Source organism: Rousettus aegyptiacus, unplaced genomic scaffold (assembly GCF_014176215.1).
Source record: "Rousettus aegyptiacus isolate mRouAeg1 unplaced genomic scaffold, mRouAeg1.p scaffold_m13_p_11, whole genome shotgun sequence".
NCBI lineage: Eukaryota > Metazoa > Chordata > Mammalia > Chiroptera > Pteropodidae > Rousettus > Rousettus aegyptiacus.
Window position 1 is genome coordinate 95920174 of NW_023416286.1, and position 19082 is coordinate 95939255.

General features: G+C 52.7%; 2 protein-coding genes across 2 annotated transcripts; one reads left to right on the plus strand and one right to left on the minus strand.

The window, feature by feature from the left end:
• Nucleotides 1–796: 796 nt before the first annotated feature.
• LOC107504266 (defensin-5) lies at nucleotides 797–2175 on the minus strand. Its single transcript, XM_036228329.1, has 3 exons — nucleotides 1861–2175; nucleotides 1162–1277; nucleotides 797–1088 (listed from the first exon to the last, which is right to left on the minus strand). The coding sequence occupies exons 1-3, from the start codon at nucleotides 2133–2135 to the stop codon at nucleotides 976–978; spliced, it is 504 nt and encodes a 167-aa protein (XP_036084222.1). The 5' UTR covers nucleotides 2136–2175; the 3' UTR covers nucleotides 797–975.
• A 2715-nt stretch (nucleotides 2176–4890) lies between these two features.
• On the plus strand, nucleotides 4891–18647 carry LOC107504259. Its single transcript, XM_016133365.2, is given in 5 exon segments — nucleotides 4891–4912; nucleotides 5907–5975; nucleotides 13511–13949; nucleotides 15089–15305; nucleotides 17338–18647. Coding segments are annotated over 5 exon segments (996 nt in total). The 3' UTR covers nucleotides 17587–18647.
• The last annotated feature ends 435 nt before the right edge of the window (nucleotides 18648–19082 follow it).

The following is a 19082-nucleotide window of genomic DNA, read 5'->3' on the forward strand; positions in this document are numbered from 1 at the left end:
CATTTTGCTGGAGCACAGCCCGACTCACCACGGCATGCCGTCTGTGGCTTCCACATGTTATAAGGTCTGCCATGTCCGCCTTTCATCGAAAGTTTGATTTCAGAGGCCTGCCTTTCTGACAAAAACGGCGTTAAGTTTTTTTTATAGCAGTATGTGTACGAGCAATTGTCTTATCCTTGGTGTTATTAAAGACGTATTATTTCTTGCTAGAATTTTATTAAAATCAGTAGGGGTTTGTTGTAATTAGTAGACTCAATCTCTTTAAAGAGACTATTGAGAGCGACCCCTTCATTAGACATTGGACCGATCTAGCTTTTAGGGCCCAGAGGGGGACCGTTTATTTCGTGGGCATGGCCACCTGCGCTGACCTGCTTCGGGGTCGCTCTGGCCATGATCCGAGGACAGCGATGCTGGGCAGCACGTTCTGTCGTCAGCCTCGTTCGTGGCATGCTGAAGCCTCGGTGCGCTCGATCCGGTCGATAGCGGCTAGGAAAAAAGTCTGTCCCTAACACGCCCGCTTCTAACAAGAGAGAAGCCTCTGCACAGCGACGGCCTCGCACTTCTTAAAACTAACGAGCAAGCAATGTAGGTCAACGGGTCCATCCTTTGGGACACGTCACGGAAACTTCCCCCTTTTGAGTAGCATTACGAATGGATCGAATTGTGTAGGTTAAAATTCTTGCAATGAGCAATTATGTTCTTTTTTGCTGTTTTTGGTTATTGCCGCGTGACGCTCAGTTGTGTGTCGCTGGGACCTGAGGCCAGTTCACCGGACGCAGACCGTTCGGGACAGAATTCTCTGTGCAAGTTCATCGCACCGATGAGCCGCGAGACAAGGAAAAAGAGACAAAAGCCAAATGCTGAATTTAATGCTTAAAGTTTATTTTGGAGAAAGAAATAAGAAAAGGACAGTCACAAAGGGTGCATGCTTTCGCGGGCCTTCGAATGGGGTCTCACGCTGCTTGGGGTCTCAGCTCAGCGACAGCAAAACCGGTATTGATAGCCGTTCAAGAGGCAGGTCCCGGAGCGGCGCTCGAATAAATGGCAGAGGCCACGTCTGCAGTAGCAGGTGGTTATTTTCCGAAGGCCTGTGGAAGGGGGAAGAGGTCAGGGACGGCGGGGAGGGAGAGAGGGAGGAGAGGCAGAGCCGCCTCCACAGGCTTTCTGCGAGGCCAGAGTCATCGTCTATTGTCTGTTCCCAGCGGTAAGCCGCGCCTGTCGGCACCTCTGTCCTCTGCAGCAGCCCACGAGGCAGAGCCTCCCGTCCCCAGCCAGATCTGGAGATCTCAAGGGCCAACCGCCTTGCGCCACGCTTTTCGGCAGCAGCAGGGTCACGTTCATTCCCACATTAAATTCTTAAATCAGAGACCAGGGGAATTCACGGCCCTCTCAGCCGTGCCCGCGTCTGGACGTGTGTGGGCTGCCTCTGTCCTGGCCCCGAGGACAGCAGAGCCCGGACTGGGCTCAGCGAAAGACAAGGAAAACGTTCCCGCGGGCCTTAGTGTAAAGGACAGCAGGTTTGCCGTCTAAGAGATGGCCGATGAAGAATTGCTAAGTAAAAACAAAAACAAATGAAGACGAGGGGGATGCTATCGCAGCAGACATCAGCCGCGCTGGGGCAGAAAGGGTTCACGTTTCTGTCATGAGTCACGAGAAATCTTACTGGCGATGTGTCTCAGGCAGGATCGTGATTTTTCTTGAAGCCCAGTCTCTCACGCACATGCTTTTTTCCCGGCCCTCAGCCCAACCGTCCACCTCTCAAACAGGGCTCCCCGTTCCTCGCCTGCCTCATGCACACACCCAATTTTGAGCCCAGACTCCATTTCCTCCTCTAAGCAGCCCCACTAATGGGCCACAGACCCCCAAAACACATTGTTCGTTTTCTCACCGGAGGCATTTTGAGCGAGGTGCGCTTTATCCCCTGCAAAGGTGATAGCCATGTCCTGGCCCTCGGCGCCAGGCTGGTCCTGGACCTCGGCCCCGGGCTGGTCCTGGACCTCGGTCCCGGGCTGGCCCTGATGCTCCGCCACAGGCTGGTCCTGGGCAGGAACCTGGTCAGCTCTCTCTTGGAGGAGCTCGGCCGGGGCCTGGAGGGCCAAGAGGAGAAGGGCTGCGATGAGAGCGAGGGTCCTCATGGCTGAGCGTCGTCGCCCTGCGGTCGAGGTCCGGCTGAGGGAGCTGAGAGGCTGGGGAAGGTGGAGAGCCAGCCCGTATTTATGGAGCAGCTGGAGGAAAGAAGGCATTGTCCTCTGTGTGCGATGGGCGAGGGCCGGCGACCCGGCCCACGCCCCCCGGCCGCCCCGAGTCCCTTTGATCCTCTGATCCAGCAGCCCCCTCTCGGGCGGGCGTCTGTGTGTTTGCCTGGAGTCTGTGTTTGTTTTGCACATGAGATGACTGACGCCCGTTAGGAACGTGATAACCTCCCGCGTTTCTCGTCTGCCTGAATGTTGACCCGTGACAGTGTGTGTGTGTGTCGCGCAGGGCGGCTCCTACATCTGGCGCTGCTTGTGACAAACTTCTGAAAAAGCGGCTGGAGAAGGGCCATGATCGGGCATGAATTTCCTGGCTGCACCACCGGGTGCTAGGGGGCATTCCTCACACGTCGGGGGGAGTAACTCGAAGGTGGAATTCTATGCCGAGGTCGTGTATGATTCACATTGCGTAGGGGCCAATGGAGTACTTTGGGGTGTTCGCAGACTCAGGAAATTCGCTATGTGCTAATTCGTTTTGAAAGTTATTGCTCAAGGATACACTCCAATGGGGGGAAAAAGGGTCGAAGAGGACATGAGAGTAAAGAGACAGTTGAAAAAAAGGCTCAGTAAATTATTGTTTTTAAATTGATTTGCTGTGGACGGTTGGTAAGGCTGTATGTTTTAAGGCTGTTGTTAAGAAAGGATTACTAAACAAAGCAAAAGAATATGATTTGCCATTGGAATCAGAATTCCCCCAAAATTCAACAAAACATGGGAATTGATCAAGAAAGAAGGGAAGATGGAGATCATGGGTAAATGCTAACGCTTCGTGTTGACAGGGAAACACTTACGTGAGCGCTTGTCTCAAAGCTGGTGTTTACTACCGGAGGGTCTACAAGCAGAACGACAAACAAACCTGACCCAGGAGACGGAAGGAAGGTAAGGAGGCCGTCAGTTTACTCCCAAATACGGGAGAAGAGGCCGGGAATCTGGCCGCGTAGAAAATGCCCGCACCGTGGCAGCAGGCGGTCGGCCTGGCCAGCCTGCCGTCCCCTCCGGCCCCTCTCCCCGGGCGGGGCGCCCGGGAGGCCTCCCTCCGCCTCAGCTCAGCCTTTGCGCCTCGCGCGGGTGCTTCTGGGAACTCACCTACCTGTCCCTCGGTGTCCGCGCCGTCCTTGGGCTGTGTGAGGGTAAAATGATGGAAACCACGCAAGGCGCCCGGAGCGAAGCCTGACACGTGGGGAAAAGCCAGTCGGTGCTACCGTTACTGTGTTATTCTCGATGACCGTCCTCCCTGGTCATGATCAGATGACGAGTCCTCAGCTCCTGGGATTGCGGTGGCCGCAAAGCAAGTGCTGGAGACGGCCCTGCGACGCCGAGTGAACCCGCGACCCAGCCCATGACCTCGGGCCGAACTCCCTGCGGCCGTGACCCCCCCTTTCCGGTTTTACGCCTCTTCCATCCACCCCGCCTCGCTCGCTCTCCTCGCACACCCCGGGCTTTGCTCACGGAGCTCCGCTCTCCCCTCCCGGCCTACGTCTCCCTGGGACCCGCGCCCCGAATCTGCAGAGACGCCTGTGGGGCGAGCGGGGGGCCGTTCTGTCCCAGTCGGAGCATTCCTCCCCACGGATTCCGTCGCGGCCTTAGTCACCCCCGGGCCTCACGTGTCGGAGAAAGTTTCATCCGTATCTCCAGCCTCTCTTCACCCTTCGCCCGTCCCAAATCACTTGGGTGAACGGAACATCTAGAAAGAGAAGCGAGTGGTTTACAGTCGCCATCCGGGCCCAGGGCACCAGGCAGAGCTTAGCTCTGCCCGCGACCCAGAACGTGACCGGGGGCCCGACTGTCTGCTCGCCGCCAGGGCTCGCTCAGCCAGGTCCCCGCGCGGCTCAGACCACCGGTGTCTCTGCTGCCTGGCACCCTTTGCCTTGACTTCTTTCTGGGAGAACTCTTTCTAGAAAACGCTACTGATGGGAAATGTTTATAGTTTTCTGATGTGTTTGTAAATAATAATTTAAAATAAAATGCCTTTCCCTTTGTTTGTTTTTGTTTTTGTTTTTGTTTTTACTTAGCAATTCTTCATCTGTCATCTCTTAGACATCAAACCTGCTGTCCTTTACACTAAGGCCCGCGGGGACGTTTTCCTTGTCTTTCACTGAGCCCAGTCCGGGCTCTGCTGTCCTCGGGGCCAGGACAGAGGCAGCCCACACACGTCCAGACGCGGGCACGGCTGAGAGGGCCGTGAATTCCCCTGGTCTCTGATTTAAGAGTTTAATGTGGGAATGAACGTGACCCTGCTGCTGCCGAAAAGTGTGGTGCAAGGCGGTTGGCCCTTGAGATCTCCAGATCTGGCTGGGGACGGGAGGCTCTGCCTCGTGGGCTGCTGCAGAGGACAGAGGTGCCGACAGGTGCGGCTTAACGCTGGGAACAGACGAGCAGCTGGGCACCAGGGAGACCCAGCCCGGCCTTTGTCAACACGACCAGCAGGTGTGCGGGGGGGGCCACCGGATCAGAGACTCTTCAAAGGTCCGAGTGTTCGACACACACACGCAGACACACGCACACACACGCGGACACACGCAGACACACGCAGACACACGCGGAGAGTGGACGAGGCTAGAAGCCACTCTGTGACCCAGGACTAGCGGGGCGCGTGGTGCCCGACCCGGCAGGTCGGGTGCTCTGACGAGTGTGCGGCATGTCTCGTCTGCTCCCTCAAGGTATCCTGCGGTGCTCGGCCCGTCCGGGCAGGTGCGGTCGTCTCCCGGCTCCTCCCAGGCACGGATGATCTTGTTTCCCTCCGGGGCAAGGCTCAGGCCTTTAAGAGGACGGGAATGTGAAGGCAAACGGGCGCCTTGGGTGCGAGAGAGCGTGGGAGTCGGGAGGGGGCGCGTCTGTGGGCTCCGCGAGTTCGCGCCTCAGGGTGGGGTAAGAAGCAGTTTTCACGTCACTGCTTTTCAGAACAGACTCCATCCCAGGACTGAATGAATAGAGGCCCAAACTGACCGGGAATCCAGGAATCGTCAGGTAAACACAAACGAGACAAATGTCTTTAAGGAAAACCAAACGTGAGCGAAGCGAAAAGTCCGAAGCCTGGGGTTCTCGGCAGGGAAGGCGAAGCCCTCCGGGACTGGCAGGGAGGTCAAGGCCTCGCCGCCCGCCGCCCGGGAGAGGCCACGGCAGCACCACCTCCTCCCGCGCCCCGAGCCCTGGGGCCGTTTGCCTTGCTTTGCGGGAGGCGGCAGGCGTGAGCAGACAGGGAGGCTGGGGTCCGGCTTCGTGCCCCTCTGCTCCCTGCATGGCGGAAGAGCTGGGTAGCCCGGACCGTCTCAGGGATTACGCTGCTTGGGTTTGGGAGAGAAAAAGTGGCTTGCATGGGTGCGGCCCACGGGGGTCTGCCTGGTCGCTGAGTTCGGACCAGGTGACCTGCAGACAACCAGCGAGTCCCCACCCTGCCACCCGGGCTCTGTGCTCAGCCCGCCTTAGTCCTCGTCACCCGCACCCTTTCCTTCCTTTGGTCTTCCATCTGGAGGTAAACAAAGCCACCTGTCCACATAGGCCACTCCTGCGGCAGGGCTCAGGGGCAGATGATGAGCCAGGTGTCAGGGAACCCCCGGCCCCCGGCTGGCCGCTGTCCTGCTTTCTGCTCTGGGTTCAGAGAGTCTGTTTACCGTGCCCCGGGGGCGTAACGGCTGTTTCTGTGGCGTCTCTCAGAACAGCGGCAGCTCGTGGGGACGGAGCTCTTCGGGGCAGAACAGGGGGAGAGCCGGCAGGGCGCCCCGCGTGAGGCTCCCGGGGACAGCGCAGGCTACGGGGCGGTTCCCAGCAGTCGGTGGCCCGGGTGTCCGAGTTCCTCGGTTGCAGCCGCCCCGACGGAGCGCCGGGTGGGCGTGCGCGGTCCCCGCACGGAGCCTCGGCCGCTCGGCGGGGAGAGGGGGCAGGGTCGTGGCAGCTCTCCGCGAGAAGCCGGGTTCTCACCACTCCCCTCGCAGGGCGTGGGTGGGACCCTCCAGGCCGCACACAGTGGACAGGGGCTGGGGCTCACAAGTGGGTTCCAGAGCTGGTGGCTTCTGCTAATGACCCGCAGTGGCAGCCGGGGCCAGAGGGCCACAGAGACACCTTCCCCTTGGGGCTGAGTGTACACTCTCTCTCACCTTCTGAGGGGCAGGGAAAGATGTCTTTTTCAGGCCTGGCTTTGAGTCAGTCAAGAATTTTTTTTTTTCCTCTTTTAGGGACCTCCCTCACCTCAGCAGGTGCCCGATTATTCTGGGTCCTTTCCTTCGGAGTTTCGCATTTCAGACCTTTCATTTTTAAGACTATCTGTTAGGCGCTGAGGGCAGAGGTTCCAAGCCTAGGGCTTGTGGGCGATGTCGGAAGGGCGCTACGCCCCCGAATGGTTCGGGGCGCCTCGCGTGAGTGTGCTTACCTATTTGAATAAATACGCACGTAGCTCCTCCTTCCCCAGGCGAGGGGCTGCAGAGTCATCTTACTCTCTCTGGCATCTTCTCCCAGGAAGATAAAAACTCCGGATGCCGGGGTGGGGGGTGCACCTCCAGAGGACTTCCCCTGGCAATTCCGTAATAACAGGTGTCTGTGGGGTCGCATGCCGGGGCCGTGCTATGTCACCCCGGGAGAAGCGCTTGAAGTCTTTCGCCGCCGCCCCCAATAGCAGCACAAACACTTCTGTTCATACCCGGCTCCTGAAGACCGTCCTCGTCCTCCTGTTTAGCAAGCAAGCGGGAGGGACCAGGCAGGGAGGAGAAGGCGCCTCTGACAGAATAATTTCCTGAGCAGCAGAGTTTGGGGATTCCTGGCTGAGCTGAGTTGTTTCTCCCTTGTACGGGACGCTTGAGCCTTTCTTCCAAAAACAAATATTTTTTTGGTTCTTTCTACAGGTTACGGGCACAGTGAAAAGTTTCGTTACTGTGACTCGCTTATAAGAGTGTGCCTGAGGAGGAAAAGGAATTGCACTCTCCCCGTGCCAGGGTCATGCCCTGGGAGAAGCTTCTGTTGTATAAGGATAAAGTGAACAGAAAAGTTCACGTGTAGCGGATCTACTCTGAATTAAATGGAAAGGCTGAGACCTCGCGATACCGTTTCTTCATTCATTGATTTGTTTATTTTGTCAACACCTGTGCTAGGAACTGTACCGGTAGCTGGGGATGTGGATTCAAGGTCCTTTCTGCTAAGAAATTCATAGGCATGAAAATCACGTCCAAGTTGGACAGATCGAGAGCCATATATGAGCTAAATCTTTTTTAAAAACGAGTAAGAATGAGCCGGGGACCGCCGAAGGAGACGCGGCGTGGGTTTCGCCGTGAAGGGTGAAATGCAGGTCACCGCGCCAGCCCTGCGTCGGGGGGACGGTTCGCGAGAGGAAACTAGAAAAGATGGAGGGCTTCGGACCCTAAGGAAATTTTCCACCTTTTAAGCTCCAGGAAACATTGAAGAATTTTACATGGAGGTTTGGAGGAGGGTTTGGAAGGTGGAGAAACCAGAAACCCAGAGACAAGTTAGGATGCTACTCGATACTCGATAATCGAAGTGTGAATGTTTGGGGTTAAAGGGTGCGAACTAAGGCATTGCCCCAAGACACAGAGTGGGGGTCAGCTAGGAAAAAGGGACGTGGGAGGAGAAGTGGGAGGATTTGGCCTTGAAAGGTAGAAAGGGAGGACGAGGACGGTCTCCGTGACGATCTCCGTGACGTGTGGCTCACTAGGTGATGGGGATTTCAGGGAGCGGAGCCCCGGGTCTCCAGGTTAAAGGGGAGATCAAGGAGGGAGGTCGTGATCTGCGAGGCGGGAGGGCTCACATGCGTGACAGCGGAAGCCCCGCCGGCCTGGCTCCCTGCGGAGATGGCAGTGCCAAGGAGAGGGGAGAGGGAGAGAGGGAGAGAGAGAGAGAGCGAGAGAGAGCGCGGAAGGCGGAGAGACCGGCCGCCGGCGGCTTCGTCCGCCGCCGTCCCGGGACCGGCCCTTCTGCGTTCATTCTGCAAACTCCATGGCCAGCTCGAGGTCGCCAAGGCTGGCGCGTCTCTGGGGATAAAACCATGCCGATCGCCTCCCCGACCCTAAAGCCCATTACAATAATCATGTCTAACTTAATAATCTGTCTATCTATTTATTTATTTGACTTAATTATTCTGACTCTGGCATTAGTTAGTCACACCGCTTTAGACTTATCAGAGTCTGAATCTGGGCCGTTGAGAATGGGCGTCGGGCCTCTGATGGCTTCGCCTCCCCAGTGCAACCTCGCCCTTTCGACGGTGAGGTCTTTCCTCGCTGGCCCCGGAAGACGGAGGACGGGCACTTAGAGCTTTTTGCATGTTTGTTCTTGACGCCTTTTCCTGTGAGGGGAGAGTCCGCTGGGCCCAGAGAGCAGCTCCGTGGTCACGTGTAACAAGCCGGTTCCGACACTCTCCCTACGTCTTCGGATCCTTCCTCGAAGGGATGTCTTAGAAATCCTGACACCACAGCTTCGTTCGATGTGTCACTGAATTCACGTTTAAATCAACTAAGCGTCTCTTTGAGCCACTCGCAGTAGCTCGAGCTAAATTATTTAACCCAGAATCGCGGATCATTATTCAAACACTCGCACGTCTTGCCTGATCCAGGGCTCAGTTGTCTACTTCCTGCCCTAACGCTCTTAGGATGCATTCGAAAATACGTTTCTTTCGGGGGTCGATACTTGCAAAAGCTTACAGTTCTCTCAGCGTGTGTAGCACCTCTTCACTTTCAAAGGCTCTGTAGCCTTCCAGGATTACTGCCATGATCTAGACACAACGCGACACTGAGGAGGTGTGTCCTGAGAGACATCCTGAAAGCGACTGCATCAGGCGAGGTCACTCCGGAGTCTGCAGGTGGCGGGGGCGGGGGGCATAGCTCCTTAGCCTGGGGAGGATGCTTCCATTAGCAGGGATGCTAAAATCCGGGAGTTCAAAGAATTAGTAATTATCAACATCAACACAGATGTTCCCCTTCCAATTTCTGGTCCCGCCCCTCCTTGACTAGCTCCACAGTTTTCACGTGAGACCTGATAAGGCTGCGGATGTCACTCGGGTCGTAAATCAGCGATCTGCCCTGTTAAATGCTGGGTCTGTTTTTCAGAAACACAAACTCTGTCCTTACAAGAGTTAAGACCTTCTATGACAGCATCATAGAAATTGTTCGTTTCTCTGACTCGGTCCTCTCAGGGGAGCAAAAGATTGGCCCCCTGGGGCCCTGAGGGCCGAGCAGAGGAAGAGGCTGGAAGGAGGCACCATTGAGTTGGAAGATTTTCATCAGTTCACCTGTTTTCAGTGCAGAGCCTCATTGGTACTTGAACTCTGCCTGGAGTTTTACATCTTTTATGGTTCGGCCTTTCCAAAAGTAAACTCTCCACCTTTGACTGTGGAGAGAGAGGTTAGGCAAGCAGGGGAGGGGGATTTCAGGCTCAAACTTCTCCCTGCTCAGACTCCCAGCGCCTGCCCCGAGCTCCCAGCCCTGCCCTGCCCCGCGCTCACAGGCCCCGGCTCCTCAAACACCGCCGTCTACCTGGGCTTCTGCGCTGGGTCGGGTCATTCAACCTCCGTGCATTTCTGCAGGCATGTGGGCTTGTTTTCTATCCTGTGTCAAGTCGGGCTCCACATGTACATTTACTTTTTAAATTTTAGAATAGTTGTTGATTCACAAAAGAGTTGTGAATACTGCAGAGAGTTTCTGTGTACCCTGTACCCAGTTTCTTCCCTTATTAACATCTTAGGTCACCTTGACATATTTGTCATGACTAACGAACCAATAATGATGCTCTATTATTATTAACTAAACTCTGTACTTTATTTGAATTTTGTTCTTTTTTTTTGTTCATGTCTTTTTTATTCTCCAGGATCCCTTCCAGGATACCAGAGCACACTGAATCGCCATTTTTTCTTAGTCTTTGGGCAGTGACAACTTTTCTGACTTTCCTCGTTTTTGATGACCCTGACAATCTTGAAGAGTACTATTGAGAAATTTCGTAGACTATCCCTTGATTTGTGTTTGCCTTATTTTTTCTTTCTAGGCTGGGGTTACAGGGTCGTGGGAGGAAGATCACAGAGACGACTTGCTACCGACGGCATTCGCCTTGACCCTCCAGCTAAGGGGGCCTTTCTCCACTGTCAAGTCACCGCTTCCCCTCTTCCACGCAGTCCTCTTCGAAAGGAAGTCGCAGGCGTTTAAGGAGTTACAGCTGGACTCAAGTTCCTCGAAGAGGAAGTATCCATATACATTACTAGAAATTTTTCTGCATGGGAGATTTGTCTCTCTGTTGCAGAAAAATGGGACTGGCGAGAAACCAAGCAGCACTCAGAGAGTTGGGGAACTCGGGTTTATTACGTCGGCGGTCCCAGAGGAGCGCGCGCTCGGAAGATCTGGGCCGTGAGCTCAGGTGTAACCTACTTTCTTAGGGCTTAGCTGCAAGCAAGCGACGGGGAGGGGGAGTCTTCAGTTGGTCTCGCGGTCACCCTGCCCTTTGGCCTGTGTGGCAAGCATGTCTACAGAAGCAGAACACAGAGTCGACCACGAGGTTAGCCATCTGAGTGGAAAATTCCTCTTCGTCTCCTATATTGGTTGAATCCTTTAAGGATATCGGTATGGGCGTACGAATATTTATTTTATGCGTTGAGCAATAATCCAATGCTATGTTGTTTGTTGTCGCTCAGATCATCCCAGCATTGGCCATCGGGAGCTCTTTCGCTGGCTCTCCTGCCCCCGGACCTGCCCCGAACATTTTTGAGCGTTTCACTCCTCTTTGGCATCTTAGCAAAGTACTTTCAAAAGATGGCTGATGTCCTGGTTACGTGGTTTCTGTCCTGGTTACGTGGTTTCTGCTAGGATCCGCCTCTGCAGAGCTAAGGTTTCTCTTTGAAATTACTAAGAAATTTGAAGACGTTTTGGGATTATGCAAATATCCTGTTCTAGCAGAAAAGTTCATCTGCATAACCTCGACATGTCCCCAGATTATCAGCGTGACGTTCCGACGCCCACCCCTGACCCCCTCGTCCCCTCCGCGTCTGCTAACCGCCATCGTCCCGTAGCGTGGAGTCGCCCCTTCTCCATTTATTAAGTCGTTTGTTTATTCATATCAATATGGACCATGGCTCTTCATTTTATCTCTGGGTTAGAATCTCATACTTTATTTTTTTTTGATGAAGTCTTTCAACGTTGATTATTGGGGGCTCTTTCAGGTTTGCCTCATGATCCTTTGCCTCATGCTCCATATTTGGGGGCAGTTCCCTACTTTCTGGCACTATAAGATGCTCCAGATTTATCTTGCATTTCCCTCCTCCTAGCCCAGAAATCAATTAGTTCTCCAAGGATCCCTGGTTCTATTAATTGGAAAATGATATTTAACAGATTTTCAAAGTTACTTAGGCTAGTTCTTTCTTCCCTAATCATTGTGGTCACATGATTAATCATAACAAAATTTTGACACACTCTGTATTCCATTTCTCGGCCCACGCTGAGTTGATTCTTTCAAAAAATTTTACGTATGGTAAAATTTAAACGTTGCGGTGTGGTTTTCTTAGGGTTATTGTGCGAATCAATCATTCGCTCCTTTTCGGCACTGCGTAAAATCCTATGATGCACCACAGCCGACTCGCTGATCGAAGGGCTGTGTGTCATTCACCAGTTCGGGCCGTTGTAAGCAAAGCTGCTATAAACATTTTACGCAGGTTTTTACAGTGAACATACGTTTTCACTTTCTTTGGGTAAATAACCAGGGGTGGGGTTGATGAGTCAAATGGTGAGCATATGTTTATGGGCATGTGTAACATGCCAAACTGCCTCCCAAAATCAGCCTTCCCCGTAGTGGTGTGTGAGAGTCGCTCGCCGCACAGAGGCGGTCGCCAAGAGAAAAGACCCTAACACATCGCACCCCGACTATTTCGCAGCGGGAGATGCTCGGTTACGCCGGGGTTGCATTTCCTGCCGCTCAGCAGGCTTCTGCTGCCCAGTTCGAGTCTTTTCTGTGCCAAACGGTTCCTTGGGTATAAGAAAATGCTTTCAAAGGTATCTCGCTCTGTGGACAGGCGCCTTTGCAGAGAGGAAAATCATCAGTATCTCTGGGAGTCTTTGCTTCCCATAAAACAATGGGCCGGGTTCTGTGACCTCTGCATTCCGAATCCACGGGGTGAGGCCTGGGTGCCCAGGTAAATCTTTCTGACCAACTTAACTTAGTTCCCTGGCCCTTCAGTAATCAACCGGGAGCCATCGCCTGGTACTGAAGGGTCATGGACGTGAGAACAAAATCTCAGTAACTTTTCCCACATGCAATGCACACGCGCACACACACACACACACACACACACACACGCACGCACACCCTCTCCGGGCTCCTATGCTCAGTCTGCAGATTTACAGCCGTGTGTGAAGAGATTGCAGGTGTCTTAAAGAACAACAGTTTCAGTAGTTGCAGGTTCAGGGACGGCCTCGTCCCAAGTCAGTCAGGTAACCGGGAGTGTGACCAGACTGAGACCTTCGTTCCTCCCCCGGGTCCGGGACCTGCCGCGTCAGCACGCCCCCAGGAAGGCCCGACACGGGGTCCGCGTGAGCGGTGCGTCTTTATTGAGCGGGCGCGGGCGGCGGCGAGCACGGCCTGCTCGGCGGCCCGCGGCGCCCTCTGGCTACACGCGACAGCAGTGTCTGTGCCGACTCCTGCACTCCGCGGGGAGGATGGAGCACCCGTGCGTCTTCTGGTTCTTGCAGACGCCACCCATTTTCCCACATTCGAGGTGTTTCTTTCTTTTTTCGTGCCCTGTAAAGGAAGGGGAAGTGGGAAAAAACACTGAGAAATAAAGCCGCGTTTAACCAAAGCTACCAGAGTTCATCTTGTATAATAAGAATCTGCGAATTATAGTCCCTAGGGACAAAACCAGCTCTCCACCTGTTTTGGTGTGACCTGAGAGCTTAGAATGGTTTTTGCATTTTTCTTTTAAATTGTAGAAAAATATCAGAAGAAGAAAAATGTCTGATGATTCATGAACATTACTTAAAATTCAAATTCTGGAGTCCGTAACTCGTTGTATCGGCAGACGATCACACTCTTTCGTTTACGTACTGGCTGTGCTGGCTTTCACCACCGTAACGGCCGAGACGATTTGTCGTGACAGAGACCTAATGGCCCACAAAGCCTAAAATATGTATTATCGGCCCTTTACAGAAAAAGCTTATTGCCCTCTGTCATACGGTGTCTTTCCTTTTCAGAAGAAACTTGAGGTCGGAGAAAGCAAGTGACTTGCTCTGCCACAGGACTGCAGACTTGACACGGTGCTCGAACACGCCCCCTGTCCGTCGGAGCAGCAGGACCTCGCACGTCCGTGGCTCAGGCGGGACAGCGAGGGCGGGCCGGGGCGCTCCTGCACCCGCAGGCCGAGCCTCCTGGCCCGCGCAGGGGGAGCCGCCTCACGGATCGCGGTCTATTTCCAATGCCACAGCCGCGAGCACCGTCCGCTCACAGGAGCTCCCGCGCGCCACGCTGCAGAGAAAGGGCAAGGAGCCCGGGCCGCTGGCTCCAGCAGTTCCGAAAGCCACCTGGAGCAGAGGGAACCCGGATCCTGTCTGAGGAGGGCAAGAGCGGGGACCACAGGCCGCCGCGGGAAAGCCGTGCGTGGGAAGCGTGCTCGCTGGAGTTTACGGCGTGTAAGGCACTGTGCGTGACAAGCAGGGGACCGGCTTCCGGTGCCTGCTGGGCCCCAGCGACGGCCGGACGCGGCCTCCTCAGTCGTCACCAGGAGGCGAGGTAAAGTAATCCCATACGTGTAATTATAAATTACACATGTGATCCGTTCGCGCTTATATTCAGAAAAATATGAATGTCCACGTGGACACTTATCACCGACACACTCACGTAAGCGTGGTCATCTACCCGCGCATATTCGTAGCCGGAGCTACATCTGCGCGTAGATCGCCGGCGCCCACGCCTGCGGCCCAGCTGCGTGTTTTCTTGGCACGAAGTGGGATTCGCCCTTCGCGTGACTGTGTGGGGCCGTGAGGCTCTCCCGGTTAATGAACTCTGAGCGGAAGTCACGTGTCCTTCCGGCCGCCTTAACGGTCTGTGTGGGACTCACTCCTCAGGGCGGCATTGCTGGCGGCACCTGCTCCATCACCTGGATCCGAGCAGCCGCCGTGCGCAGAGCACCTCTGTGGCCATGAGGAATTTGTATCATGAGCAAAAGCTAAAGCTTGGCTCTTTTAAGACGGCAGAAGTCAGATGTGGTCACCACGGCACAAGCCGCACGTGCGGACGTCTGCGGACGGTCACCAGGCGAAACGCGGCACACGCAGCGAGGTTCGAATTTCAGACAAACGGCAGCAAATTCCTCCCGCATGAGGACCTCCCCAGCGTTCCATGGGTCATAGTCATACTAAACAGTACTCGTGGTTTACATATAATTTAATAAGTACATTTATTTTCTGGAATTGCTGAACATTTAATAAAAACGGGGTCTTTGGAATCAAAGCCACTTGGGCTTGAATTAAAGGCTTTGCGACGTGACTCTGAACAAGTGCTTTGCTTCTTACCCTCACCGTAAGACAGGGCTAAAAACGTCTACGATGTTCGTAAATGTCGGCATCGCTACGGGGCGTACCTGTGGCACGGCACGTTGACAGGCCCGTGGTGCGTTTGGTGAAGAGGAAGCAGTCACCCTTCTCCACTGTTAGTGTCAGTGTCGTTATCCACACAGACATGACCTGTGAGCTGTGGGGTCCCCCGGAAGTGTTATCTATGCCCGATACTAGTTACAGGCTTATGACCAACTAGGGAAGGCCGATCTTGGGGAAATCTTTTCGACTTCTTTAAGCGCCTCCTTTCTTATTTGTAAAATGAAGGATACGCTTCGTCCGGCTCTGGTGTTAACTGGCTGTCACATATTTCAGTGCATCACTGGGTTATGAATCGGTTTGGCGCCCCCTGCTCCAGGCCCCAAGGTCATCCGCCCGTATCGTCCTGCCAGTTGGATCCACAGCTTACCTGAGGCCTTATGGATGAGACAAACGAGGAGGAGGAAGAGAAGGAACAGAAGCCTCATGTCGGGAAGCAAATCCTCAGGGCTATGGGAGGAACTGGCAGCGTCTGATGGTGGGTTTTTCTTCAGTGAGTATTGATGATGGAGGCCAGTAATCTGGGAAAGAGTTTGGAAAATTCAGCTAGAGAGAAAAGGCTTCTACTCCTAACAAGGATGCTTGGGTAGGCAAACCGTCAGAAGGGTTTCCTCGGTACCTTCTGGGTCTCAGAAATCACATGAGATGTTAGTTTTTTTTCCGTCAAAGGCCAGAATGTCTTAGAAAAACAAACATTGAAATTTAAAACTCAAATTTGATGAAATTTGGCTTTTCTGACCCCATGAAATTAGAAGCCAGTAGTAAAACTTTGGCTATTTTTGGCATGGAAGAAAGATAGCCCTAAAAGAGAACCCAGAATTGTAGATAAGTACCCATAATTCCCCATTAAATTTCACTTTTTCAACAAAACCATAGCTTGATAAGTTTACATAAAAAGGAAGCTTTTAAATCCTTTGCTCAGCATTTGAATTTTTCACTAAGTAGAGATTTATTTTAGTTTAGTGATATTTACCTAAAAATAGAATAAGTATGGTAATCTGTTTAAATAAGTCGCACTTAATTCTACATAGTGGCTGTGAGGGTTTGACTTCCTTCGCCTCAAGGACAGTATATTAATAATAATGATAACGATAATGATAATGATAATGATAATAATGGAAAAAGTATAGACCGGAAGATCTTGTCCACACTCCTATCCCCTATGCTTGCAAACTGAAAGCGATCTTTTTTATTGTGCCTGTATTTCCCCCTCTCCTTCCACAGATGGCTCTCTCCTGAAAACCTACCTTGCAGTTGGCTCCCTTGCCCCTCACAGGCTGTCTGCTGCCTGTCCACTTGGGCAGGGACACCTGAGAGCAGCTGCCCATTGCCACATAATTAGGGGCCAGATCAACAATGGGCAGAGGGAGGGCGGAGTGAGGTCATGCAGGGTGCACATGACCCCTTAGGGACAGGAGTCCTTTTGGTGGAGAGGTGGGAACGAGCCCCGAGGGGTGGATGACGAAGTGGGAATGTGGAGACAGTCCTTCCAGAAGGTTTTGCTGAAAAATGGAGCCAAGACAAGAAGCAACATCTGATCGATGATATCGTGTCAAGGAAGAGGTGTTTGCTTGTTTTTAGTTTTTGTTACGAGCAGCCAAGAGTCTCATCCATGAGTCAACAAGAGAAAGGATTTAGAACCCAATGGAAAGGTTGGCTTTAGGCTGTGCCCGAGCTCACTCGTTCACGAGCCACACAGAGAAGCTGACATCATGACAAGACACCTAGGAATGTTATGACAGTGAAACATGACCAGTTTTATAGGGTAAACATAAAGGTTTAGATGAAAATTGAAGTCCCAGTGAAGAAGATGATACAAGTCAAATAAACATTAAACCAAATTACAGTTAAAATCAGATAATAGTTAAGTGATAATAAAATAAGCTAAAAATAAAGAATAAAAGGGATGTACGATATAAGAGGTATTACATTATAATAATACATAAAGCCGGAGGGTAGAGAAACATGCTCTTTCTCCCCTGGGCCCCTCATGGGTCTGAGTCCCTGCCTGGTCATGTGCATACAACCTCCCAATGAAAACCTAAACTTCTATTTTTAAAAACTTAGATCTGCTATCACTTACTTTCCTTTACTTCTAATTTATATTCATCTCCAAGAGCCACGTCGTTCAAAACCAGAATGTCCACTGTGTTTGCTTCAACAATAGAGCGATTTTCTCAGTAGAAGTTAATCATTCGCCTATTACCCAGGAATGACCGAAATTGTTAAAAAAATCAGCATTATTTTCCTTTTGGCCCTTTATAGAGCTATTATTTTTCCACGTCACAGGTGAGGAAATAAATTTGAGTCCAATCTTGACCTAAGCTCGCTGAGTAAGTCAGCGAGCAACTCTGAGCCCACGTCTCTGAAACACCACAGTCCTCAGAGTCCCAAGGGGTCACACACTCGGATCCTGAACAAAGCGACTGAATTGGGTTTACACTTGTTGGATATATCTTAGGGGAAAAGTTTCCCTCTCCCTCCTGGTCTCCGCGGTTGACTTTATTCCTGTTTCTCTCCTGCAGCATTTTTGGGTTTCGGAGGCCCCTGCCATCTCCTTCTGGTTAGGGCATCTGAACAGAGAGCAAGGGCCCCGATCGCAACACCAGATAAAGGACCAGCACTCTCCTGAAGACACCTGTGACGAAAGGACAGCAGAAGGCCGTTTCGGAAAGACACAAAACGCATCCTTGTCCCTTTGCGTAAATCCCCGGGGAGGTTTCTTTCCCGAGGACGGAGCTAGCGAGCATGGCGACTTGGACACAGGACTGTGATTCCTTGAGATGGACTCTCTGACAAGGGGACCGGACCTGCGTGTCTCTACGGACACTTGCTCTTGAAGAATCAGATTGCGAAACGTTCCGGTTTGTGGCAAAGTGACTCAGGCCACGAGATGGGTCGCGCGGAAACTTGCCGAGGATTTCACGTGACTCCGTCTCCACCACGAGAAAACAAACCAGGGGCTCCTGAAAGTCGGTGTTCGCCCAGCTCAGTCAGCAGGTCTCGAATCGGGGAACGTGAAGAGGAGTCCGTTGGTTTGCTTTTATTTTCCCCAAAATCATCTGGGTAATTGAGGGTTTATTTGAGAATAGGCGGGAAGAAAAGATGTGGAGAAAGCATAGTAATTGTTTTATAAACATTTACTCATCGGAGTGCTAACGAAGCCAGGGGACAGGTGCCTCGCAAATCGCTTTCCGGCTTCAAGTTGGGACGTAGAACGCTTACCCACGGACGGATTCCTTCTGGCAGCGGTACAGGCGGGGCGCGGCCAGGCTGAATCTGTCTCCCCTGGGCGGCAATCCTAGGACCTGCGGCCTGGGGTTAATCTGTCACCATTGCGGTCCTTTCTAGTCCCCATTTCCCGTCCTCCCACCAAGAAACGGGGAACCGAGTGAGACCACAACAGTTTTTAATTCACGTGCCTGGGGCACAGCCCCGCCTGGACACGAATCGTGAGCTGGTCAGACCCAGAATGCCCATAGGGACTCTTGTCGTTTGCACAGAACAGAAAAGGTTAATTTTTGGTGCTAAGAGAAGGGAGAAAAAGTGGGTTACCTTCAACAGGTAAATGACCCCACGACACTCCAATTTTCATGTAATATGAAAATTCATGTGCGCAGACTATTAAATTCATCGCCGACTAAATATTGCAGAGGTCATGAGTTAGAATGGTATCTCACGTCTCATCTTCAGAGAAATGGACTGCTGGGCGAAGGAGCCTCTGACACTCTACGCAAATGAGGATGCGAGGGTGCACCTTTGTGACCTCAGGTTATTCGTGGGCACGACCATTCAGGTCCAGAGCTCTGGTGACACCGCAGGCTCTGAAGGCGGCTCCGTGTGTGTGTGTGTGTGGGGGGGAGCGGTGTAGGGGGGGCGGGGGGCGGGGCAGCAGCTCGGTCTGTTTCTCTTAGGCTGGTCCTTCAAGGGTGTGTGTGTGCGCGTGTGTGTGATGAATTAACAGAGACTTAAACCTTGAACATAAGAATAACCTTCAACATTATAGGTTTATTTCCAATCAGTTCTACTGAGGGAATGTCTTTTTGGGTAGGGATCCTCTCGGAGAAGTGAAGTCACAGAACATAGCATGTCTCCCCTCACCGCTCCAGGCTGGATCTTTGAAATAAATGGGTCCTGCTCGTGAGAGCGAGCCCAGGGCCTTCACGAATGGAGGGAAAGCCTACGGGCCATGGTCATTTCCAGGAAGAAAGATGTATAAAATTGAATCAAATGTTGACAATTTTCTTCTCGTTTTCCTCCATGAAACAGT